At 33.4% G+C, this 26,290-nt stretch overlaps 5 protein-coding genes across 10 annotated transcripts; 3 read left to right on the top strand and 2 right to left on the bottom strand.

Moving 5' to 3' along the window:
• Positions 1-400: 400 nt before the first annotated feature.
• Positions 401-8,588, top strand: Mop (tyrosine-protein phosphatase non-receptor type protein myopic). 2 transcript variants are annotated; one of them, XM_083049198.1, is made up of 16 exons: positions 401-469; positions 539-686; positions 898-1,100; positions 1,244-1,566; positions 1,652-1,764; positions 1,885-2,270; positions 2,479-2,829; positions 2,949-3,172; positions 3,533-3,768; positions 3,902-6,101; positions 6,200-6,738; positions 6,864-7,142; positions 7,345-7,529; positions 7,605-7,906; positions 8,000-8,152; positions 8,262-8,588. In XM_083049198.1, exons 2-16 carry the CDS (start codon positions 600-602, stop codon positions 8,387-8,389), a joined length of 5,709 nt encoding a protein of 1,902 aa, XP_082905324.1. In that variant the 5' UTR covers positions 401-469; positions 539-599; the 3' UTR covers positions 8,390-8,588. The 2 variants fall into 2 exon arrangements, with proteins under 2 accessions (XP_082905324.1, XP_082905323.1); XM_083049197.1 differs by lacking the exon at positions 401-469 and having other exon boundaries at positions 470-686.
• Positions 8,589-8,725: 137 nt separating this feature from the next.
• Positions 8,726-13,426, bottom strand: Stt3a (catalytic subunit 3A of the oligosaccharyltransferase complex). Of its 4 annotated transcripts, none has more exons than XM_083049203.1 (12): positions 13,171-13,426; positions 12,623-12,779; positions 12,382-12,549; positions 12,140-12,300; positions 11,665-12,054; positions 11,411-11,564; positions 11,056-11,294; positions 10,747-10,911; positions 10,439-10,627; positions 10,006-10,225; positions 9,681-9,869; positions 8,726-9,606 (listed from the first exon to the last, which is right to left on the bottom strand). In XM_083049203.1, the coding sequence occupies exons 2-12, from the start codon at positions 12,717-12,719 to the stop codon at positions 9,461-9,463; spliced, it is 2,118 nt and encodes a 705-aa protein (XP_082905329.1). In that variant the 5' UTR covers positions 12,720-12,779; positions 13,171-13,426; the 3' UTR covers positions 8,726-9,460. The 4 variants fall into 4 exon arrangements, with proteins under 4 accessions (XP_082905329.1, XP_082905328.1, XP_082905325.1 ...); XM_083049202.1 differs by having other exon boundaries at positions 13,133-13,426; XM_083049199.1 differs by having other exon boundaries at positions 13,010-13,426.
• Positions 13,427-13,679: 253 nt separating this feature from the next.
• On the top strand, positions 13,680-21,069 carry Nup205 (nuclear pore complex protein Nup205). Of its 2 annotated transcripts, none has more exons than XM_083050652.1 (10): positions 13,680-13,863; positions 14,288-14,451; positions 14,645-15,061; positions 15,335-15,626; positions 15,716-16,435; positions 16,515-19,787; positions 19,867-20,117; positions 20,219-20,458; positions 20,558-20,759; positions 20,852-21,069. In XM_083050652.1, exons 1-10 carry the CDS (start codon positions 13,854-13,856, stop codon positions 21,067-21,069), a joined length of 5,787 nt encoding a protein of 1,928 aa, XP_082906778.1. In that variant the 5' UTR covers positions 13,680-13,853. The 2 variants fall into 2 exon arrangements, with proteins under 2 accessions (XP_082906778.1, XP_082906779.1); XM_083050653.1 differs by having other exon boundaries at positions 13,680-13,705.
• A 5-nt stretch (positions 21,070-21,074) lies between these two features.
• Pig-c (phosphatidylinositol glycan anchor biosynthesis class C) lies at positions 21,075-23,690 on the bottom strand. The gene is made up of 2 exons (XM_083050659.1): positions 22,695-23,690; positions 21,075-22,605 (listed from the first exon to the last, which is right to left on the bottom strand). Exon 2 carries the CDS (start codon positions 22,558-22,560, stop codon positions 21,742-21,744), a length of 819 nt encoding a protein of 272 aa, XP_082906785.1. The 5' UTR covers positions 22,561-22,605; positions 22,695-23,690; the 3' UTR covers positions 21,075-21,741.
• Positions 23,248-25,843, top strand: Ubc10 (ubiquitin conjugating enzyme 10). Its single transcript, XM_083050660.1, has 4 exons — positions 23,248-23,310; positions 23,686-23,781; positions 24,605-24,791; positions 25,127-25,843. Exons 1-4 carry the CDS (start codon positions 23,284-23,286, stop codon positions 25,294-25,296), a joined length of 480 nt encoding a protein of 159 aa, XP_082906786.1. The 5' UTR covers positions 23,248-23,283; the 3' UTR covers positions 25,297-25,843.
• The last annotated feature ends 447 nt before the right edge of the window (positions 25,844-26,290 follow it).

A 26,290-nucleotide genomic window follows, 5' to 3' on the forward strand; every position in this document is an offset into this window, starting at 1 on the left:
AGTTTGTTAATTTTTCAACAGATGGCGTATAAAAAACAAAAATTTTGGCAGTGTTTTCAATAATCTACAAACATAAGAATATCCTTTTCGTAACAATTATTTTTCATTTTATGAATATATTTGATAAATTATAAAATGTCAAAATTATGCTACCTAAAACGGGGTTTTAACTCGAATTCATTTAAATTCGTTTCTGTAGTCTTTTCATAACAAAAATTTTGCAAAAATTTCGATGATACATTCATGTAATTAATTTTTATCTTAAATTATAAGGAAGATATATATATATCTCTTTCGTATAACAATGAGATTTCTTATCATTATTCTTTTTTATTAGTTTTAGATATCTCTGTTTTCGAACTTGTCAATCTAATTCTCGTGGCCGCTTTCGCGAGCAGAAATTGTCGCCACGTATCTCGATTGAGTACGCTCCTCAAAGAAATCATCAAATCATAATCCTTGGTTACAGGTATATCATAGTACGTGACACACAGTGGTATATGCACTCGACTGAATCCATTTTCGATGCGTTTGACAGATGACCGATTGTCAGCGTTTGACAAGTTTGACAAAGTGAAAAGTAAATAAAGCGAGCCGATATGGAAGCAGTGCCGAGGTTGCCGATGATATGGTTCCAAGTAAAAGTCAGCCCAGAACCGACTACTTTTGGACCAAAACTCAAACAGGTACAAATCTCACAATTTCATATTCGGCTTTTTATATCTAATTAGTCGAATCTTTGCGCTACGCATATAGCGTTAATTATCTATACAAATCTGCCGTTTGTGCGAAATGTCAAAGTGCTGATAACAGCTTGCAATTACAATCGTTTCTAGCATAATATGATTTATCTATAACTTTATTAATTTCGTCTTTTGCTTTGTCCTTTTTTTTTAGTATATACGAGATTTTTATAACGAGGATCCTGAATCATATAACAATGAGATACACCAATTGGAAAGCTTACGCTCGATGGCAGTTAGACCACCCGTTGATATGGCTGGGTGTGTGCTGCTGAAAAAGTATTACTGTCAATTGCATTTCCTTCAGAGTAGGTTTCCCATGGGCAAGGATGGCCATGTCGCAGTCACATTTACTTGGTACAGAGAATTATATTTTTCTTGCATTATAATATTTTATTTATGTGTAATTGCATAATTCAATTGTTTAAGATTTGATTTAATTATATACATGAATTTGTATAATTGCAAATTTATCGATAAATTGTGCGATATTTTTTCAGGAGAGACACTTATGCAAATATGGTGTGTTCATTGGCTAATATTCGTTTTGAAATGATATCCATTTTGTATAATATTGGTGCAATACATAGCCAATTAGGAGCACGCACAGAAAGAAACAGTGAAGATGGAATGAAACTGGCATGTAGTCATTTTCAATGTGCAGCGTGGGCTTTTGAACATTTGAAGAATAGTTATCCCCAACCATCTGGAGTGGATCTAGCGCCAGAATTAATGACTTTTATGCACCAACTTTGCTTAGCACAAGCTCAAGAATGTATTTTACAAAAGAGTATGTTGGATAATCGTAAACCAACGATTGTAGGTATGTATTGTCAGTTATATCAGTCAGTGTTAATAGTAACTGTTTAGTTTTGTCTGTTGTTATATAAGATACATGTATTGCGCAGCAAAAGTTGCAAAACAAATAGTGGATTATTTTACTATGGCGCTAAACACATTGGAGCAAGGTGGAAGTGAAGATGGAACTGTATCTGATACTGTGGGTAACAAAATTTATAAAGTAAGTAGAGCTTATAGTTTTTATACTTTGCAATTATTTCATATACACAATAATATATGCAAAATTTTAATATTATTTTGTTAATCTAAATTAATAGCTAATTATTTAAAATCTTTGTAGAGTTGGAAACGTTATGTCAAATTTAAAAAGGCGTATTATTCTGCCATTACATATCTTTATCAAGGCCTCACAGCTGAGGAACAAAGGAAAATGGGAGAACGAGTTGCTTTTTATAATGCTGCATTAACATCTCTTAATGAAGCACATGCAATTTATGATTTTGCAAATGTTAAAGAAGAAAAAGCTGCGGTAGAAGAAGCACTCACATTTACGAATGATGTAATAGAAGGCAAAAGAAAAGCTGCTAAAAATGAAAATGAGTTTATCTATCATGAAGAAGTACCAGAAAAAGAAAACTTTCCTATAGTGAAAGGCGCTTCTTTAGTTAAAGGAGTATCATTTATTATAAATGATCCAGAGGTATCAGGACAAGATATATTTGCAAGGTAATTCTATTTTATATATTATTGTAATATTTTTTTTTATACAAGACGTGATTCGATTTTTTTTTATTAAGTTAAAAATATAAATAAAATATTTTTTTTATATTGTTACTTTCTTTTTCTTTATTTTTACTGTCGAATATATTATAGATTGATTTTTTAATGCGAGAATTATTATAATATTTATACGTTGTTTTTTTTTATTTTTTAGATTAGTTCCTATGAAAGTGCACGAAGCTAGTTCTCTTTATTCAGAGGAAAAGGCCAATATATTGCGTTCTATTGGAGCAAAAATCGAGGAAAAAGATCAATATCTTAACACTTATCTTACATCCTTGAAGTTGGAACATATGAATTTATGGGATCCTGATAGCACACAAGGTTCAGAATGGGAGTGTTTACCACTTCCAGAAGAATTAGTCGAACAATGCGCTGCGCTTAATGCCAAACAACATGTCATTGAGGATTTAGTAGATATAATGGGAAAATTATCCGAAACAAGCCAAGACGTTGAAAGTGTATTAAAGGAAATATCGAAACTTTTGTTGGAAGAGGAACAGAAGTATGAAATTAATCATCTCTCGATTTTGTTAAAAAAAAATTAAATCATTAATGTCTCCTTTTCTTCATTTACATAACAATAATTAGAAAATGTTACTAATGAATTTGTGAACTTTATAGAGAAAAGCAATATCAGGAGGCAGTTGGCAAAAGGCCACCATCAATAGTAGCAACAGATTTGACTAGAGAAGCTAAGAAATATGAAGAAGCACATAACAAGGCTTCAGAGAGTAATCAAGCTTTGCATAAAGCAATAACAATGCATGTAAAGAACTTAAAAATTCTTGCTCAGCCATTGGCTGATTTAATGGCGCAGATTCCTTCACCAAGTATATATCTTTCAGGTAACTTTACAATACAGAATTTACATGATTTATATATAATACAGTACCGGCCAAAATTATATCACCTTTTGATTTTTTCAGCATAACTTGTTTAGTGCACGAATCTCTATCAAATCATAACATGTTTTGAAGGTTGGTATAACATTGAATTATAATTCAATATATGTTATACCGTCCTTCAAAATATGTTATGATTCGTGTAGAGATCCGTGCACTTTAAAACAAGTTATGCTGAAAAAATTAAAAGGTGATATAATTTTGGCCGGTACTGTATATCATATAAAATGATAATGGTTTAAATAATTTATTGAAGTAATGTTTATAACACAGATATATATATATTTGCAATGTTTTATACAGATCAGAGTTCCGAAAAATCACAAAATGCGAAGGAAATAGAAAAAATGCATACTAAAGAACTGAAACGTATATTAAATAAAGTAGATGAAATGCGGATGCAGAGACTTGAATTGCATAACAAACTACGAGACCAAATCGCCCAAGATGATTTAACACGCTTACTAGTCACAGCTACTTCTGAATCTGCTCCTTTGGATCGTTTATTTGCAGAGCAGCTTAGCAAGCATGAGAGTTTGGTTAGTAAAAACAATTTTATGTTAAAAGAAATTTATTTATTATAAATATTTTATTTTATTTTTATTTTTTATAAAATATTTTGTCTTTTAATATATAATAAATTAAATAAAACGATTTAAAATTGGATTACAGGTAAATATAATAGAACATAATCTCGCCGCGCAAGATAAATTATTAGCGGCGTTAACGGATGTATATGCACAGACTGCTAACATACGAAAGAATGTCGAGGAGATATTAAAACGTAGAGAAATTACGATATCCTCCTTAATCAATTCTTATGACGCATATGAAGATTTATTGGCAAAATCGAGTAAGGGTTTAGAATTCTACAGGAAATTAGAAATAAACGTTACAAAATTATTGCAACGAGTTAAAAGTACGTGCAAGGTGCAAGAGGAAGAACGGGAGCAAATACTTGCGCAGGATAGTAAAAATACATGTGAAAAGACTGATGCAACAATACCGTCAACCTACGATCAAGGACGTACTCGATCTAATAATGGCCTCAAGTTAAAGGATTATTTGAACAGCAGAGTGGAAGGCGGTACTGGTTATCAAAATCCATATTATAACTTATACAAAGGACATACTGTAACGTTGCAAGTGGATTCGGCGCCAAAATCATCGGTAACTGACATAGGAAACAAGAATGTAGTTCAATCTCCAAGTACAATATCTATACCGGAAAGTCCGTCTTCGTCTGCGAGATCGTCGCAACACTACTATCCTGCGACGTACACCGATTATAGAATAAATTCTTCATACCCTTACGGTGCTCAGACTTATTATGAAAATCCGATTGCTTTAAATCAGAGCTCCTTGCCGACCACTAATACGAGCGCTACGGGTGTCTATCAACAGCCAGGTTTATCCCAGGTGCCAACTGCAGGTGTATCTAATTCGAACGTACAATATCCTGCAAGTTCTTATCTACCAAATGGACAACCTCTATCTGCATCTATTGCCACGCAAGATAAATTTCGCGGTGTCGCACATACCAATTACAATGTTTCAAATACTACTTTGCAATACGATGCTTATCAATCTCCAGCGGGTTATAATAGCTACAACGTTGCAACGCCGTATGTTTCTAATCAAGAAAAAGCTACGATTAAAAGCGGAACAGTCAGAATATCCTCGCAAGTACAACCGGTACTTGCAAAAGTGCCTGTTTCTACAATAGGTGCGGCTGTGAACAGCCCTATGTCAACAGACGATCAGCGACAAGTTTCTTATAGCGTTGCGCAACAACCTCAACAACAATATGATAATCAACAAAAGACAACTTTAAGCCAAGATATATCTCACGGTGGTCAAAACACGGCTGTCAGATCTCAGCAGACGCTGTCGAAGGATAATACGCCCACGCAAAACTACTCGCTCCCTCAAACCGGCTACGCTGAAATGACATATCCGCAAAACTATCATCAAAGTACCACGTATTACAATCCAGCAGAACTACAACAAACTCAGCGAGTCCCATACACGGACACTTATGGCACGTACGACACGACTGTCGTCCCTCCGACGCAATATGTGCAATCGCAGCTACCTAGTACGAGCAATCATCAGTCTATACACTCAGTAACATTGGCGAACGAAAATTCGTATTCTTTGAACTTACACAGCATTAATTCTGTTCAATATTCCCAGCAGACGAGTACGGAACAGGGTAAACAGAATTATACGGATAAAGCATATGCTGCTTATGGTGCGCAAGTGCAAATGAACGCTGTCGCTCCAAATTATCCGAGTACTTATCAAACTTATCAGCACGGTACTGCTGGTACGCCGTATCAACAACAGAGTAGCCAGATGTTACCCGGAGACACATCTAATGCCTATGCTTATTTAAGCAGCTCAAGTAGCTCGGAGATAATACAGAGCCACGCGAAACCGACGACGGTGCAGAGTTACTCGCAGTCGTATCAATATTCGCAGCAAGCTCCTTACTCGGGATACGTACAATATCCAAATTATTCGCAAAGTCAAAATTACACCTACATGCAAAACGCTCATGGAACAAATACAATGGCATATACGTATAATCCTGTCGATCAGGCGCAAGGATACGCTTATGCAGCGAATCCGCAAAGTGCACAGACTTCTCAAGCGACTCAGGAAGCCACGATTTCGGTAACATCCTCCGATGTTACGGTTTGCAGCGTTTATTATCAACAGCAAGAGGCGAATGCGAGATATACGAACGCGGGCAATAATGCTGTGGTCAGTCAAACACCATCCTCACAATGCAGTCAAGTTTATCAGTCTCAAACCGGAAGCGACACGTATTATACCACGCCTTACGGTCTTCAAATGCAGGGTCAAAGTATGTTTTTATATATTTTGCGCTAATATTTTAATTTATAATAATTTTTCGCTATCAAAAATATTGTGCGCTTTCTTGCCCTAATTTATTTTGTTTAGTTTCAGCTGGTACGATTACAAGACCGGAAAATTACACTAATTACAATCAGACGTACATGCAAGCCGTCAATAATGGAACGAACACGACAACGAGCGCAAATCCGATGAAACTTACAACCAAATCCGAGGAAGCTACATCAAATGTCGATCTTCTCTCCGATCTTGACATTACTATAAATCATGCGCCACTTGTGCCAGAAGTACGACCTCTTGCTACAATACAGAAAAAAGAAGAGACGAACGATACTGCTGAAGATGTTAAGGTAGAAAAAAACGAACGAGAGAAATCTCATAATACTGAACAAGAAGCAGCAGCTACCTGTGAAGACAAAAGTGACCATGAGAACTTACAAATTGTATGGGATACTTGGTACAATGACGTTCAACCGAAAAAAGATCCCCTCGGAGAACCGGCAGCGTTACAAAAGTTCATTAATGATGTTGAGAAATATGAAAAGTTCGTAGATAGTTTACTCGTAAAGACTCTAAGCGGAGCTACAAATCTTGATATTAAGTGGAAAGAAGTTCAAGACTTTGAAGTAAGTTTAAAATCTCAATCTCTTATTTTTTAATAATCACAAGTCATTCATTTCAAGCAACGATATATTTTTATGAACATATATAGAGATATAGTAATTTATACAAAACTTTTTGTTTTCTTTAGGAACGAGAAAATGGCAAGCAGTCAAGTACTGTAGCATTAGCTCATTCGTCCGAAAATCGAGCAGTCGATTGTATTCCATACGATACAACACGGGTACAAATATCGTCCGCAGATGTTTCGTCGTACATAAACGCGTCTCACATTATGGAAATCACACAATGGATACCTATGGCATTTATTATAACTCAAGCACCTTTAACAAATAAATTGGACATTTTTTGGACAATGATCTGGGAACAGGAGAGTGAAGTTATTGCATGTTTAGCGTCTGATGCTCAGGTTTGTATATGTGTATGTGTGGATATAAATATATATTTTTTTATAGTACAAAATTATTTATAAAAAAAGTAAAAAAAGAGTAAAGAAACTATATATTTACGACTTTTTTTCTTAGGCTAATATTGTATTTTGTTTTATTATAAAAATTGTTTATTTTTTTTTTTTAAATTACATTTTTTAATAATATAACATTTTTCCACAGCTAAATGGAGAATTATATTGGCCCATTAATGAAGAAAACAACTTGGATATAGGAAATTTTACAATTTCGTTAAAAAAAATAATTAATTATACAACCTATATTCAAAGAACTCTTTCTATACAACATAATAAAAAGAAATCTGAAAAAGTTATTGTACATATGCAGTTTCTTGTGTGGCCTTCTAAGTAAGTTTACTATAATTAAAATTTTAAAAATATATATATATATAGCAAGATTCTTAATATATCTTATTTTTCCAGTGGTTTTCCAAGTAGTCCCGGCACTATACTTGCATTTGCAAGCGATGTAATGACAGAGCAGGCATTAAGACGTTGCTCTCCCAAGCCTGTAGTGGTACATTGTTTAGACGGTGGTTCTTTGAGTAGCTTGTTTTTAGTAGCTGCTACAACAGTATGTCACATACGAGCGGGTTGTGGAATTGTAGACGTACCGCTGGTCTTTAAAGGCCTTGCAAAATGTCGCAAACAAGTTGTGAATAAAGAGTCGTTGTTATTTGCGTATAGATTGGTATTGTACCACGCTCAGGACATTTTGATGAAACGTGAGAAAAATAATTTCTTCGTGATATTCTTTAAGGAAATTGTTTAAACATTATATTCTATTAACTTTTTCCTGTTTTTTTTTTTCTTTTTAGGCGGCATTTTATCTTCTACTCGATCCACGTTTGAAAATTTTGATGGTTTTAAAGGAAATAAGGAGAGAATATCAAGAAGATTGCAGTGTCATCCCTCAGATGATTTCCTTCATAATCTTGCTGTAGGAATACAACATTCTGATCTAGACCAAGGTATAATTAGAAAAAATTATTGTAAATCGATAATTTCATGCAAGCAATTTGCTCGCAGCATTTAATTCTTATTTAAACCTCTTAGAATGTTAAATTTATCGTATTTTAGGAAAAACACAAGCGTTAACAAGCGATAGCACATCGAGTAAAAATTCAACATCATCGCAAGAAAAATCTAACGGCGGTGTCATCGATCCCTTGAGCCAATTGGATCCTTTGTGGTCCATCAGAAGATAATTGTAAAATGCTAAAGGAATGTAAATTCCATTGTGCAGCTTTAAACGGACGATTATTTATATAAACGAAATAGCCATTCCTATCTTTGTTAAAGCAATTGAAAACAAATATTGAGCTAGAATTTTTAAGAGCTTGTATAAATAATGTTATAGAGGAATTAACAAAGAAATAACAACGCATCTCTAAATTAGCCTTGAAATAAGACATTTATTCAAGTATTTGCTAATTCTTAAGTTTTAACAGTTTTACAGTCTGTTAAATATATAGAATAAAAAATATAAAACACATGCCTTCTATATATACTCGTTTTGTATTCATTTTCATATTTATACATCTTTGCTTAAACAATATAATCTAATTACCTTCCTTTGCTCATATTCAATATAGGCTATAATGTGTGATTAATCATTTAGATAAATTTAAAGTATCTTTTTGCACTTATATTCAGCACTTTAATAACTAACTTAAATATTTTTAACCATACCTGTTTCTAAAAAAAAAAAATGAATATAAAAAAACGAATATAATATAAATGAATAGAATATAATATAAAGAAAAACTTTAAGAACTATATTTTTTTTTCAAATATAATTTTGTTATAAATAAAAATGATATTTTAGATAATTATTCAATATATTGCATTAGATGCGAAATATTTATTTTATAGAGAGAAACATATATTCTCTTTTATACTTAAAACATTTTTTATAGACATACGCTAATGTTTTTAAACAAATGCATTATTATATAGTCACGTTATCCAGTATTATATACGTGGATTTTTAATGGGTGTCTCTGCCAAAATATATGAGAAACATACTGCTTTCAAAATTCTAATAAACTGTATATAGCATTATTTATATTTATATCGTGTTTCTTTTATCTTTGCGATAACATTTTACTTATAAAAATTTCGATTACAGCGCGATGCACAATATGATACGTAGTACGTATCAAATATCGCAGTGATTATCGCACAGAATCAATAAACATAAATATCAAAAGATTTATGAAGTTATGATAGTAGATCCATTTGTATCTATACAATATCATCATGTTCAAGAACACTTTTTAAGCACCTCTATTCCGTAGATCTTTTACTTTGTAAATTCGTACAAGCCAATGCTCTGTCGTGTACGCTTCTTCCAATGTATTTAATTCAAAATCCTTGCTTCCAATCTCCATATTCCTCACTCTGTCGTAACCTGAAGGCTTGCCTGTTTGAAGGATTAATTGAATAAGAATCACTATAAAATGGATCTATAAACTACATTTTAATAAAAAGTCTTACCGCCTTCAGTAAAGACTTGGCCAAATCTGTAATAACACATTTTGTACATGAGACAATTGAGCAAAATTGGGGATCCGTCTTTATCCACTCGAAATTCGCCCGCAGAATTATAATAATCCCACTCAGTTATGGATTTTCCTTTCTCCGTACTACCGCCAATGCGCACCATCCATAGGAACTTGTTTATGTCTAATGAGAATGTATAATAATGAATTTTCAATAATACAAGATGCTATTCTATTTTTAGGATTAGAACTCCAATCAATTAATTTTCAAGTATGTTTAAAGATTAAAAATTAGCTGTTATGTCATATCATATTCTTACCATCCGATGAGTAGCCAGTCAGTCCTCCAAAAATCACAAGAACATAATTGACATCCAATTCTCTCATAATCTCGTAAGCCTTTTCCTCGGAACTCGCCATCGCCTGGCCGACTCTTGATATGTGCGTATTATTCCATGTGTTATTGTCTACTAAGATGGTACGATTTGCCATTGCAGTTATCTGATATCCATAATCCCACCAAGACATTACTTTAGCATTCTGAAAAAAATGGAATATGTTATTCTTAATCTTTTTTCGCATCTCTTTTTATTTCAAGAGAGAGAATTGCAATAATTTTTGTTTTTAATTTTCCAGTGAAATACTGTATCACTAGGTATTGTTTACATTTGTATTTTATTGAATGCACACATTTTTAGTTCTAATATTATATTTAATTATTCATGTCTGAAATAATATAAAAATGAAACTTACCTCGGGTGTATTCATACGCAACCAGTAATATGCTTCTCTAAAATCATCAAAAATCATCCGTCCACCGTCAGGCGATCGTGCAGACAGTACAATACTTGGTGAACTATAAGCTTCTGCTGTGACCCATGTGCAATGGAGAGTATAAGAAAAGAAGAGTACACACATTAGTATGATGAAAAATGTGGCAATCTGAAAACAAATAGTATGTTCTTAATTTAATATATTGCATTTTTTATTATTTTTTTTATTTTTTATTTAAAGACATATCTTAAGTGTAAATTAAAAAACATTAGGAATTCTCAACTTACCTCACTTCTCAAGACATAATTATTTTCGAATTTCTTGGCTTTTTTATCGACAACTTTCCCACTTTCAACTTGTTTCATATAAGTAACTAATAAAGAGGATGCTCCAATCCCACCCAAAATACACATAACTGGAGCGAGTACTAACATCAAACGTACCATCACTCCCTAAAATATCAAATATTATGTATAATATAGATAAAATTATTTCTACAGAAAAATAAATATATAAACTAATACATAAGCTAATAGTCTATAATGTCAATGAAAATGTATAAGTATGTTTTATAATATGATTTTATATTTACTTACTGCAAAATATAAACTGGTAACTCCGTACAGAATTAGAAAAATGTTTGAATCTGTTAACTTGGAAAAACAGAAATATAATCCCGAGGGAAACAAAAATACAAGTATCTGCAGATCAAAGTAGAAGGAGCTCCATGACGTTGGTTGATGTTCCGAAACTGAAGCAATTATTGGAATATGATTTTTGGCATAAGATGGATCAAGCAAGGAATAAAAGCGTCCAGTCCATGGTGATATTTTTCCTTGAAAATAATAAAACACAGAAAAGAATATATATACATCATAAATAAAATATATGCATATTTGATATGTATGTTAAATGATAAATTAGAAAAGGTATATATTATGAGATCTATACCTGTAATAGTTAAAATACCACCAACTGCGCATGATGTTGTAACCACCACAATAAGCAAGGCACGAAATAATATTTCGAAGTCCTTCTGAGACAATTTATTCCGCAAATAATCCACTAACGCGTGTATTTGACAAAGCCCAAAAACGCCCAATGCCTATGAAAAAAATGAAGTAATTAATATTCAATTGTATATTCAATTTTTAGTCATTTAAATGCAAACATAAATCTGTTAATGGTGCATTATGAACACTTACAAGCATGTGTTCAGAACTTTGGACAGGTTGAAAACCAACAAATGAAATTTGCATAGATAGAATTGTGCCTAAGCAGTATAAAATGCTATATGCAATATATATTCTGTGGGAAAATCTTCCAGTCACCATCAAGGTCAGTACATGTAATGGGATCAGATTAATTAAAAAGACATATCCGCCCCACGAAGACACCATATAGAAGTATGCTAACGCAGAGCATGTAGCCCAACATATCGCTCCTGTTTTCACAGCTTTGATCCACATGTAATATGTGAATAACATACAAAAGATTGCTATGCCTTCATTATCATAAGATCCTGCAACTGATCGCGATATATAACCAGGTACAATTGCAATCATTGCAGCTGCAAATAGGCCTGATGCAGAATCCTAAAGATGTAAAATAAATTTAATAAAATGCGTTTCGAAAAAACTCGTGCTCATATTATAAATGATGAAAATACAAATATTATACCTTTAATTCTTTAGTAAGCAGATAAGTAATAATCGTTGTTAAACTTGAAAACAGTGGAGCAAGGAAGACACAAATGTTACGTATGTTTAATGTGATATTGAGTAACCATGAGAGACGATATAACGCTGCTGAAGTTATCATCAAACCAGGATATATAGTGCCTAGAAAATAATTATTTTCAAATTACTAACTTTTTCTTCTAAAAGGAAGACTATTAAAATTTATTAATATACAATCAGTACCTCCAATTATTCTGCCAAGCGGATACCAAACTCTATCATCAAACCAATTATGAAAACTATAGAATCCATTTTCAGCCAAGTATTTCGTTGTGCGATAATTGAAGTAAGGATCAAATTCATGAATGACACTTTCAAATCTTAACACTGAGAATAAACGCGTTGCAAATGCTGTAAAAAATAATATATATATATAAATAATTATGCAAAAAAATCAAAGTATGTACACACACGATAAACTTACATAAAATTGCTGCTAGAGAAAGTACAGTTAATTTTAAGAGTGTTTCTTGTTTCTGCGCTGTCATGCGCAAACCTCTTGCTTTTACTAACGAAACCATGTTGCTGCGATGAGACACTCACAATTTTAAATGAACTTTAAATCCCAAGTCTTCTTACAACTTCAATTTGCAAATAGATTAAATGTTATTTTTTTAGTTTCCAATATGTTGTTTGCACTTAAGAATTATCAAGCAGAGATATTTTGCGTAACTTAAAATGCAGATATCTGAATAAGTTTAAAGTTCACAAAAAAAAATAACGAAAATAATTCTAAAATTTATTCCTATATATCTATAGATTACATACAGGCTAAAAGCACATGTCTACTATTGTTTAAGGTTATAGTTACGTTGATAAATAAATGTCGGCGTGCGCGTGGCCAAAGTAAAGTAACAAAAGTTCCCCTTTTAAGATCAACTCTTCCAATAATTGAGTATCTAATGCGCTCTCAAAAATGCACACGCCTACTCACGAATGCCAGGTTGTAAATTCAACACTGTGACCACGTACACAAGCCTACCGGCCGGTGACACATCTACAACACGTCGATTCGCACATTTTACTTTTCCGTATCGTATAATATGTGTATCCAAACAATATGTTGAGGGTTTCGAAAATTAAACGGGAAGAACTTGTGAAATTACTTTATACAACAAATGCGAGAAAAACAACGTGGCCATTTAAATTATTATTAAAGGCCGGCGAGAGGATAACAGGCCGAAACTCGGAAGATTTTGAAGACCCCGTGCGGTGAAAGTGCAAAGCTCCAAAACTTCAACGTCAAGAAATATAAGCTGTGGTCGAGAAGAAACTAGAGAGGCTTCGAAACGTTCAATTGACACCAATCAAATAAAAGAGTCCAGACAGCAAGGGACACATATGATTGGTTATCGAATAGGGAATTTCGAGAGTCCCGAAAATGTTTCTATTTCACAGCCAATCATCTATGAACGTCTTTTTCTCCCTGCCTTATCTTTGTTATCGGTGCTCGATGCCTTAATTTTCGTCCGTTAATTCGTTCCCGCCAGAGAACCGGTGCTGGCCGGTACGTTTTGTAAGATTTGTATGGTTAAATGTTTTTGTAACATCTCGTGCAGTTATTTGAGAGAATTTATAATTTAAAAAAAAGGCAAAATTTATTGAACTTGTTATATCAAGTGTAAGACATTTTAAATAACCAGAAAAAAATTAAAATGTCTGAAGGTAATATCCGAATGTACAACATGCATCTTGTCACGCGATGGATTTAACCTCTCAAAACACAAATAAATCTTATTAAAGATAAATCTTACATACACAATAATTACATACACAAATCATGCTATAAGTATAATTAAAAATTTGTATAATTGAATGAAAAAATTATAAATGGAAATTGTAAATAGAAATCAAGAAATCAATGTCCTTTATTAATATTTTTTTCTTATGCATTAAATTAGAAAGATATATATTTTCTTATAATGCAATAATATAACACTTCAAAACTTTTCTATTATTTTATATTAATAAAATTTTAATTGTACATCTGTTTTACATAATATGCATTTAATCTGCATGTTAATTAATTTAAAAAGTCTAAAAATTTTAAAAGTGAAAAAAAAGATGTATGTATTATCTTTCTGTATAGACAAAGCAATAACAGAAGATATGTGGACTCCATATAAAGAACTGCAAAATCTCGTTGAAAAATATGTAATATCAGTTCCTGATATTCAGGATCCACAATATCATGAACTCACAGAAGCTTTGCGAAATCATAGACAAAACTTTCTTACTATCCTAAAAAATCCAGTAAGTATATATATATATATATATATATATATATATATATATATATAAGGTTATTTAAAAAATAATCATATTTCAGTAAATATAGATTATGTAAATACAAAGTAATAAATATAAAGATTGTGAAATATATATAAAATCTTAATTATATATACTATATATATAGAAGATATATTAATAGATATTTTTTTTTTAGCCAAAAAATGCAAAAAGTCGTGAAGAAATTAAAAAAGGAGTCACAGATGGTATAATGTTACCTGGTTTGGGTCATCAAATATTATCAAAGGAATTAGTAGATGAGACTCTCATTATATCAGATATGTATGACTTAAATGAATTCATGGCATTGGACCTTCTTTGTACTGCTCAACTTCAAATGCCATATCATCCTGGATTAAAGCGTGGTTTAACAGCTGTCCTCTTATATTACGATGGAAGGAAAGCACTGACATCAGTATTAAGAACATTAGTACATGCTCGCATTGGTCATAGTTGGGCAGTTGATACACCAGTTGCTCTTACCAGATATATCACAGATTATACAAATAAATTGCAAGAAGACGGCCTGTTGAACAGAATATTGTGTTTGTTAGATGAAATGGATCCTACCAAGGTATTATATTACATTAATTATTATATTAACATTTATTATTATTATGTTAAGAAAGAATTAATGAAAATATGTAGAGAGAATTTTGTGTTGAATAAAGTATACTACTAATATTTTATGCAAAATTTTAAAACAAATTGTGATATTATTGACTTAAAGAATAAATTGATAATATTTTACAGTTTCTGTAATTTCTTAAATACTTAGATTACTTCGAAATGAATTAATATCTCCAAAAATAATTAAAATTATTAAAATAAATAAAATTTTAAATAGGAACAAGATCTGCTGCAACAAAATAGAGCATTAGGTGGAGCTAAACATCATCAGATGATTCTGAAACTTTACAATGATACACGACAAGATTTGGCTGATATCTTGTACTTATGGTCCGCTCAGTCATCTATACCGAATATAATTCTATTTCGCCTATTATCTATATTGCAAACACGTCAAGTAGAATCCGAAGCAGGCGAAGGAGGACCTGACAGAGTTACACTTGCACTCATTATGGCTGTTTTGAATGCTTTCAATTTTAGCTTCTTGCACAGCCGCGAAAACGGCGAAGGTATGATATAATATCTTAATGTCACTATATGCAATTGTTACTAATTATAATTTTATTATTTGATTTTAATTATATTATTTTTTTTATAGAATTAATTCATTCAATGTCGCTGATAGCAGAGAGAGAAGCACTAGAAGAACTGAATCAAAAATTAATATCTATCAACATAAATTGGGAGAGTGCTGGATTGCGAGGAGTGATACAATTTGCTTTAGCGATAGCTATGATAACAATTAAATCAACTATTGCTCAGTTTCAATCTCAGAATATCATTCCAGAGGATGACATATTGGAGGCTGCCCTGGCTAATAAAGCTTTTCATTTTATGGCGGAGGTTCTATTAAAAAATGGTTCTATACATCAAGAAGAATTTTACTTTCGCTACTTTCATACGCTTATTTCTGACTTTATATTACTAATGCCTGTCAAAGTCAAAGAATTGCGTAGTCGAGCCGATGAATCCATGCGTTTGATCCAAGCATTCCAGCAAGAAGGCATTGAACCTCCAATGAATCTAGATAATCATTTTGAATACTTAATGTTGATGGTAGCAGAATTGTATAAGAAAGATCCGTTGAAATTAAATTTAGCCATGGATTATTGGTGTCATCATACTGATACGACTCATGTATCGGCTCCTGCGTACATCAGCCGTTTGCCCTCGAGACAAGTTGCTTTGTTTAAATTTGTACGACTCGCCGGAGAGATATTACCGTCAGGTTTATTCGTTCCGTATATGAAGATGATAGCATCTCTCGCTTCATCGCCTCAAACAGCTAGATATGCGTTCAACTTTTTTAAACCCAACGGTAAGTGTAACTTATAGACAAATTATGTTATACAAATTACACTATTTTTGCAGAAATTATATAAATGTCTGTTATACAGGATCATCGGGTTCAGCAACAATCTGCTGGGATCACTTTTTCAATTCCTTAAATCGATACTATTACAATTTAAGGCAGGAATTGCCTCCTAGTCAGGATACGGTATATAGGCAAAGATGTCATCTGAAAGGAATTATGCCGCAGGAGGTCAAAGGTCTTGAGGCAGTGTTGCTGGTTGTTCAAGTGATAGCTAAGAACGATGAAATGTCAAGAGTCGCAATCTGCGATCACCCGAGTTGGAAGATCTTGCAATCTTTAATCGGTTTGGTGAGCTGCGCGATGCCGATACCGCTGAAAGGTGTGCTAGTGAGAACTCTCGCGGCACTTGCCCGATCTCCGGAAAGTTCTTCCAGTGTTTGGCAAAGTTTGGAAGCCGCTCAAATTCTCTCGACCATACCGACGACGAGCAGCTATCAACCGAGAGGCGTGCAAACGGAATTGGAAGAGATCGAATCCAGGAACGAAGAGTATCCATTAACGCGCGCGATGTTAGAACTATTAGACGTGCTCACTGATTTCCCGATACCGCGTCTGTTGGGTGTAGGTCAACGAAATCCAGGATTCGATCCGTATCTACATTTTATCATCAACACCGTCTTTCTACGATTTCATACTCGTTCGTATAAGAATCCGGCCGAGAAGTGGAAGATTGCGGAAGCCTGCTTGAAGATATTCTCGAAATTGGTAAAACAATACGAACCGACTATCGAGGATTTTGTGGGATGTAAGGTCGAGTTACAAGGTGGTGAATCAACGTTGGTCAACTCGGCACCGGGATATCACTTGATGACTCAATTACACACCACGTCTGAATTATTATACGTGATATTGTACATCCTGGATGAAGGTTGCAATCATTTTGACACCTACGACAACTTTCCGGGCAAAAAGTATTTAGAAAATTGCAGCTTTCATTGCTTAGAGATATTGGAGCGTGGAATAAAGACACAAAATAATTATATGGCGCAGTTGACCGCCATACCTTCGATAAACAAAATCATGACCGGATTGTCGCGTTTGCTGCTTGGAGTGAATCCTCGCACTTGCAAGCCAGATCACATGATCAGTATCGTCAAATATGTTTCCTACAACTCGTGGCTACCGAAGCAGGCTTTCGTAGCTGTTGGCGTTATTCATGGCGTGACTAACGAACCTGGAGCAGATTCCGAAGTGTTGTCAACATTCACGGCGACTTCTGATTTAACGACAAATGTTAGGCATGGCTTTGTCGAGTGTTTAGACGCAGACACTATTATCTTGGAGGAAGACGACTTGGAGACAGCCACCAGCGATCAAAGCAGGCAATTGCAGACCGGAAGTTGTAAAGAGAGGATTCTATTATTGTTGATGCACAGTATCACACGGCCCGCGCCCAATCTTGCGCATTATTTACTCGGCTTCGACATAACTAAGGATATCAGGAAGACCGTTATTCAGCAACCAGGGATCCTGAGCTTCCCGCGTACTTGTTTACACTCCATCTTAGGTATTCTGGAACAATCTCTGGATTCCGGACGCGACAAGATAACCGAAGCTTGTTACTGCTATCTCCATACATTGGCGGCTAATAACAAAACATCGACGCCCGTCCTCAGATTTCTACGTACCACGAGCAACCAGGACTTCGTACAAAGACACCTCTCAAAATTACCGTTTCAAGAACCGAACAAATCGATCGAGCTCGGCTGCATGTCTTGGTTGTTGAAGATAGCGGCCATCGAATTGCGAGTCGCCGGTGGTGGTTTGCAGACTTCTTTGATCCAACGATTGGTGGGAAATTTCAATCAAGATAAGGATCAGATCGTACTCTCGCAGAAGCTGCTAATGGATCTCTTACATTATATCGATTTCCAACTGTATCTGGAACCCGCGAAATCCTGGGAATTCTTCGATCCGTCGCAAATCGAAGTGGTTTTAGGCAAGTGTAGCATTCCTGTTGCGTTGATGGGCGGTCCACGGCTCATCGACATCAGAAAACTGCATTCTCTCATTACCGAGGAATTAACGGTTACGCAGAGTAGCGCGACTGCTACTCAACACAAGCTCATGCAGCAGGAAGTAAAATCCATACTTGCGCATGCATTGAAGAAGAATCAGACCAAGGTTCTATCTTACGCAACCGTGAAATTCGTAGAGGGCTGGTGCCAGACTACAGAGATCCTCTTCTCCGTCGCCACCAATCAACAACTGCCGGTGACGCAAAGGCAGAATCTCCTGCTGAATTTGTCGCATGATTTACTACAGAAGATGACGTCCTGCGAGGCCCTGAGCGAGATCAAGACCCTGGTATCCGGCACAGTTTTAATGCTATTAGTGAACTTGCGAAATAGTTTCATGATTCAATCGGACAACGAGTTACTGCCATCGTCACCGTCAAACACTACAATGATGAAGATCATTTTGAATCATATCTTACAATGGATCATAAACGCCGGCGCCTCCTCGCAGAAGGTCGTGACGCATCTTTACGCGGCCCTGTTGAACTTTTTGAGTATCGTCGGCTTGGAAAAGTCAAGCGAACACGTAAGCGCGATCGACTCGATGTACATCAGCCAGCTGGATAATTCGTTGAACCGACTCATGCCCGTGCAAGAACGGTCGCAACGTTACGCGACGATTCAAGTTATCAACAGTTTCGGGGATCAGTTGATGGATATTCTGTGCCATAATTGCTCGGGAGGCCACGATGTGTGTAAGATGCTTGCGCTGTCCTGCCTAGACAAGATCCTGGAATTGGATTACGATAACGCGTGGATGATCTACCTGGCGAGCAGAGGCTACTTGAAGCACATGATAGATAGTTTACTGGAATCGGACAATTTGTTGCGATGTATGTTGCAGTCGGAACCGCAAACACTGCGACCTTTGTACCTGTACGAGGCGAAGATGGCAATTTTCTGCAGAATGGCCTCGACGAGACTAGGCGCGGAGAGTCTTTTGGAGAACAAGGTTTTATTCTGTATGTCCAGTATGTGCGTGTTCGATCAACATCCTGATGTACACGTAGGTTTCGAGGGTGGCGATTACTCGTTCATACCTTCGGTCGGGCAACGTTATCAACAAATCTTCCTGCCGGCTTTGTACCTCTGCGATGCTCTATTCACCACCTTGGGAACGGAGAATCAATCGTGCGCCGTACAAGTCTCTGGGTTTCTGCAGAGTCACAGGGATATCGTGGAGATGGCTTTAAGAAACGCATTCTTGCAAGCAAACGTGCTTTTCTTAAAAGAGATCGCATGTCTCACTGGTGTAATATCCAGATCTGCCAATATAGGTTTGTACTATGAAGTATTAAGCTTTATACTTGTATTTTATCTTATTATTATTATAGTTTCGATACAATTACTTTTCAGACATGTACAAACTTGTGGATGATGAATTGGCGAAGATAAATATAGATGATTACAAATTGGAGAACAGTACTGGAATGAGAGAATTGCGGGCGCATTTGTACCGGCTGCAGAAGTTGATGCTATCGTTGTTGCACATATTTCAGTTAGAGTCGATTCCGATGAATCATAATTATCAGCAAGCCGAAGCAAATCAGCAATATATTTCTTGTATACAGATTGTCGCCAACGTCTTGCTATACACGCGTAATCAAGTAAAAATCTTTAAAGTGTTACAATTATTATATAAGATAATCTGCTGGAACACATGTCTAAATTAACATTAAATAACAAATGATTTTATTTCCATCTTTAGATGCAGCACAGTTATATGGATCAGAAAATACGGAATGTCTTATTTGATCCTTATTTAATACCGAAACCTGGAGGAAGACAAGATAAAATGAAAGACACTTCCGGTGGGATGCATTTAGGCGTGATAGTCAAACAGTTAGTTTCTGTAACAAATTTATTACACACCGAGCTACCGCATATCGATTCTTTAATAAAGAAATCGCAGGTAGTAACCGATATGAGTACAGCAGAATTAAAGAAGGTGAGCTTTTAAAGCTGTTTAAACTTCAATCAAATTTGCTTATATGTAATATCTAATCACACGCGAAATTTAATGATATTTAATTGATTTTATTGTCAGTTTATGTCTGAAAGCGAGATGGAACTTGATATAGGAAAACAACGAATACTTGTCGAGCAACGATTGAATCGTTGGGTAAAGGATAAACGACAAAGTATAAAATATTGCTCTCTTATAATAGAACACGCTTTATATATTCTCTGGAGTCATTTAGATTTTTATACTATGCAAGTGATATCACGACAAACTCAAAGAGTGCACGGTCAGTGAACATATTCAACTTCTAATTAAAGAATATATACTTATATATAATTTTTATAATTCTTTAAGCATTTAAAATATTTGTTTATACAGTGTCTTCGAACGGCATTGATGAAAGTATGATAGAATGGAAAGTCTCGATGGAAACATTAATGGAACTAAAGCAAGGACTCGTTTCTATATTTACGGATACTTTTATTACGCAATTATTGGACACAACGCATAGCGAATATGCAACAGTGGATGGTAGTTTTATTGAAGCTCTTATAAGACGAATTAAAAGATTATTACAATTTATAATCATAAAATGAAGAGCTTACAAGGTTTGCGTTTATATTTATAGTTTCAATTTTGTTAATTTTATCACAACTTTAATTACATTCTTCATATCTAGCATATATACTATTTATAATTTAATATGTACTTTTTATTCCAATTTGTATACTCTATCTTTAATCGCCATTTTATGTAAAATAAGTGAACAATATCTATAATAGATATGAAGGATGTACTTTAAGTGAGTATTAACAATTATATTACATATTGAAATTATTAACAATATTTTATTCGGAGAATGCCAAATATACACACATACAATTAATGTTGATTTATTTACATAAGTAAATTAAGAAAAAATAATTGTTCTTTTATAGTTTTATACAAATCTTTCTCTTTTAAAGCATTATCTTTTATAAAACATAAGAGAATTATAATGTATGTAGATTTATTAAAATATATTTCTTCTGTGTGTCTGACATTTATCTCTGATATATTATGCAATAAAATTTATTTTTGTAATATGTCGTGTATTATTTATTTGTATTATATCATGCATTATTATATAATATAAAAATATATGACAGATAGAATATTGCATTTCAAAGTACACATATATAATGCAAATTTAATGGATTACATATTTACATATGTACATATTTTTATATTATCGTGTTATTTTACAGAAAAATTTAGTTCTATTTGTTTTAGGAAACTATTACTGCTTCATCCCATGGACCATAAATGTTATCTTTATATTTTTGGCATCTGATATACCAAAGTGGACAAATAAAATGGAGGAATATTATAGCAATAATAAAAACGTATGAAAATGTTTGTGAAACAAATAAAAGCAAATGTATGGTACCAATTGTCAAAAGGACTGATATAACAATTTTATTATTTATTTGTGATAACAAATATGGTAACAATACGAAAAACTGAACTGAAACTGTTAAAAGTGAAAAAGCATGCAATGGAGATGTTAATCTAGAAGCCAACATCAACGAGCCAAAAATTGAAGAAGTTATGGATAAAGAATCTGACAAAGAGATTTGTGATGAACCATATTTGCTAAATATTAAATGAGTCGAGAACATTAATATCGTCATAGCATAAATTGTATCTGTGCTAATTGTTTCGGTTAAAGTTTTCAAAATGGGCGATAATATGTAACCAAATGTAAGGAATATCAATACTGTCCATAAATCTTTTATCAGTTTTGCAGGTCGATTGGATATTTTGATGTTGTAAATAAAATACCCCAAAATTGTTAATATGCCCCCTGATATTACAATAACATTTGGCGTGATCCACTCGTTATTTAACCAAATAAATATTATGACAAAAAGTACTACAATAATCAATTGTATGGATATACTTGCACCTAAACTTATCGCTTCGATCAATGTCACATTATTTGGTTTTATATTTTTACGTAGTTGTTTTAAGAAGGATCTATCTGTGTAATTGTCCGGCAAGCCATAATTTTCATACAAATTTTTCTGCCAATGTACTTCTTTCATACTGAACCGAGATATAGAATCGCAAAGTTCTTGCTTTTATAGAATCTGCAAAATATTTTTATATCCATTATAATACTATATTTAAATTTATCGGATTAGTTTATAATTAACAATTATATGAGATATAGGCTTACCATATTTCTTGTAAAATATTCAAATATATAATGTGTGTTATATTATACTCTTCCTCTGGATGTGTTAACATATATATCATGTTATATGAATTTAATAATTTATAATAATTCTATAATTTTGGTAGTCAGATCTATTTTGAGTAATTATTAATATTTGTTTATAATTTTACTTTACTTCGTCTCTTCCATAACCTTATATCTTCTTCTTCTTCCTTGTGTTTTATGGCGCCAGAGTGGTTAAAAGAGACCACCCATCTGACCAACAACCGGTGTATATATTTATAACCTTATATAAAGTCAATCAAATTTAGGCAGAATTTCTCGTCGTTCCTGCAGTGACTTTCTCCTTCACCATCCTTGGGTTCGAAAATCTACTCGTCGATCGAAACCAATCGGAACAAGAGGAGCAGAGATTTTCTACGTTCCGATTGGTCAATCAAATTCTATTCGACGAGTGGCAAATCTTCGAACGCACCCCTTCGGAATGAAAGCTAGGAAGTTTCTCCTCTAGGAGAGAAACCCAGCACTGACGGCGGACTCGACGAGTTTTCCTGTATGTATTGTACTTTTAGTAGAATTTATTTTCAAAATGGCCGCTACGAGAAGATTGCAAAAGGTAATTCGGTGCAGCCTTTCGTAATCAGTTCGCGTGACACGGATACGACAGTGAGATAGACGAGATCGTCGTTTGACAGTTCGGCTACGGAGGAATCTTTCCGCGATCGCGATTCCGTCTGATCGGCGAAAAAAAAAAATGGCACTCGCGATGGATCGGCTCTCCCTCGTTTCATCCTTGGACCCTTACGAGTTAACAACTCGCCGACGATTCTCTGTCATTACTCGGCTCCGCGACACCTTTCGCCTATCCTCGTCTCGAGATCATAATTTCTCATCGCTGTCATCCGCGAGTCGAAACTCACGCGACTATCCGTGACACGATAGAATAGAATCTGTACCCTCATCTCACCGTCCGTGTTCTGACTTTTTCCAGGAGCTCGGCGACCTAAGGGCCTCGGCGATGAAAAACTTCACAAATATCCAAGTAGACGAGTCCAATATCCTCACCTGGCAGGGCCTCATATTGCCGGTACGTATATATGTCGTATCGTCCTCGAGAATTCGAGGACGTAACCTAAAATATGCGCGGGGGTGCAAAGTGCATTTGTGACTCATCTTCTCTCACGTGTATTATCTTCTTACATTTCTTTCACACACCAGATGAAACGAGTACTTTTTCGAGAAAGAAAGGGAAGAGAAAAATGTGTGAAGAAAGATGAAAATGTGATTGCTTAGAAGAGCATTGCTTATTGTTGCATTCTTTCGATTTATATATACATGTTTTGTTATTTATCTATTGTTTAATTTCTTCTAAATACAATACTTTTCAAAGTGACAGTCTATATTTAATTTTAAAAATGCATTTTTTTTAATGATTTAGAATAATTTCGATAATATTTTAAGATTATTAAATCTTATTTATCATCCTACATATAGTTGAAATATATATACTTAACATATTACTCAATTAATAATAAGAAAGCAAAGTTATTGCATAAGTAAGTTCATTTATTATCTAGATTGTAATTTACTATATAATATTAATGATTTTAACTTATAGACTCTATAGAATCTGTATGTATATACAATATTGTAACTATTATATTTTATATATAAAAAATATTTAAAAACATTCCTTGTCTTTTAAGAAAGAATATACAAAGCATTATGGTGTGTTATAGCATATATATATACTTACACATATTTACATATATGCTTTAATTTAAGTTTGATTTTTTCTTTACTTTATAATAAAATAAGTGTATAATTTTTGTATAACTTGTAATTGTATAAATTGTAGTCTTGTATAATTTTGATAATATAAAATATATATTTTTTTTTTTTTTCTATAGGATAATCCACCATATAACAAAGGAGCATTTCGCATCGAAATCAATTTTCCTGCAGAATATCCGTTTAAACCACCAAGAATAAATTTTAAAACAAAGATATATCATCCAAATGTAGATGAAAAGGGCCAGATATGTTTACCAATTATAAGTGCTGAAAATTGGAAACCTGCTACAAAAACGGATCAAGGTCAGATTTTTTATCTTAATCATTCAATCACTGATTTTAAATAAATAGCAATATTCTTCCAGTATTTGAATATAATGCTATTTCAGGTAAGAAATGGGCTAATAAGAGCTAGAAATTAGACACAACAAATTTGTTTCTATCAATCTTTCATTTCTATATCAGAGCCTTTTCGTTTTATTATAATTGTTTTTTGTTGCAAATAGAGACCTCGTACAATAAAATTTTTACTTTTCTAAATTGCAGGATAAATACGAAATTAGCATTATGTTTTTTTCAAAGAAAAAAATATAAACAAAGAATGTCTTTAATCTTAGATATGGCTTTTATATTTATAGTGATCCAAGCTTTAATAGCATTAGTGAATGATCCTGAACCAGAACATCCACTGAGAGCAGATCTAGCAGAGGAGTTTCTGAAGGATAGAAAAAAGTTTTTAAAGAATGCCGAAGAGTTTACGAAAAAACATGCCGAGAAAAGACGGGAATCATCATCTTCTAACGAATAACCCCGAGTAATTAAGTTTACTCACCGTCACCACCGCGATGCCTGCCGCCCGTCAGCTGATTCGAAGTCAAGCCAATGTATACCTGTCTGTTAATCCCCGTGGAATCTCATAGATTCAAGTTGAGATGACTCTGTACAGTATTGGTTAATCCCGACGATATGACTATACGCAAATTGTAATGTTTATAAGTGAGAACTTTTCAGAGTACAGTAAAGTATGATAAATAATTCTGTATCATATTGTATACAATTTATACTTGTCATATGCAGTTATACTTTGGTTTATTATCTAAAGTCGTTACATTCCAGCTTAATTCTGTAGGAATGTATACGATGATGAAAATGGTTCAACATAGAACTGTCATGTTTGTCAGATGTAGCAACGTATATATAATACAGTATGTATTAAAGTACATATAATTTCCAATGTCGTTTAAGATGTTAATTTATGATTGCATTTCGAATTTATAGCTACCGCTTTATAACTGTTACTAATATTAAGATTACACATAATAAAAGACGAACAATGTTTTCTCTCAATTTTTAATTTTTCTAAAAAAAAATAAAATTTTTTAAAATGGTAATTACAATTTCATATTAAAATTATAATCATAATCATAACGTGAAATTATAATTAACATTTTTTTATGATGTGTAAAACTTTGAACAATTTTAATTATTTCTTCATCAATCAATTTAATTTATCAAATCATCAATCAAATTTATTATTAAGTATTTTTTTTTTTTTTCAAATTGTGTTTTCAGATATTAAATGCAATTTAAATCATCTTTTTGCAAATTTTTGGTTTATATAATGCGTAAAGAATTAAATTATGAATTTATGAAATTGATTTTAAATTTGTATATATTATTTTTTAGTATATTCTTGTAATTACCAAAGAAATAGGATTCAAGATATTTAAAAAAATGAAACGTTAAGTTTTTTTTTAAATATCTCATTTGTGACCATATATAATAAAAATATACATTGTAAA

The sequence above is a fragment of the Prenolepis imparis genome, unplaced genomic scaffold (genome assembly GCF_030444845.1).
Source record: "Prenolepis imparis isolate NDT839.2.m4 unplaced genomic scaffold, iyPreImpa1.0 SCAF_11, whole genome shotgun sequence".
Classification (NCBI taxonomy): Eukaryota; Metazoa; Arthropoda; class Insecta; order Hymenoptera; family Formicidae; genus Prenolepis; species Prenolepis imparis.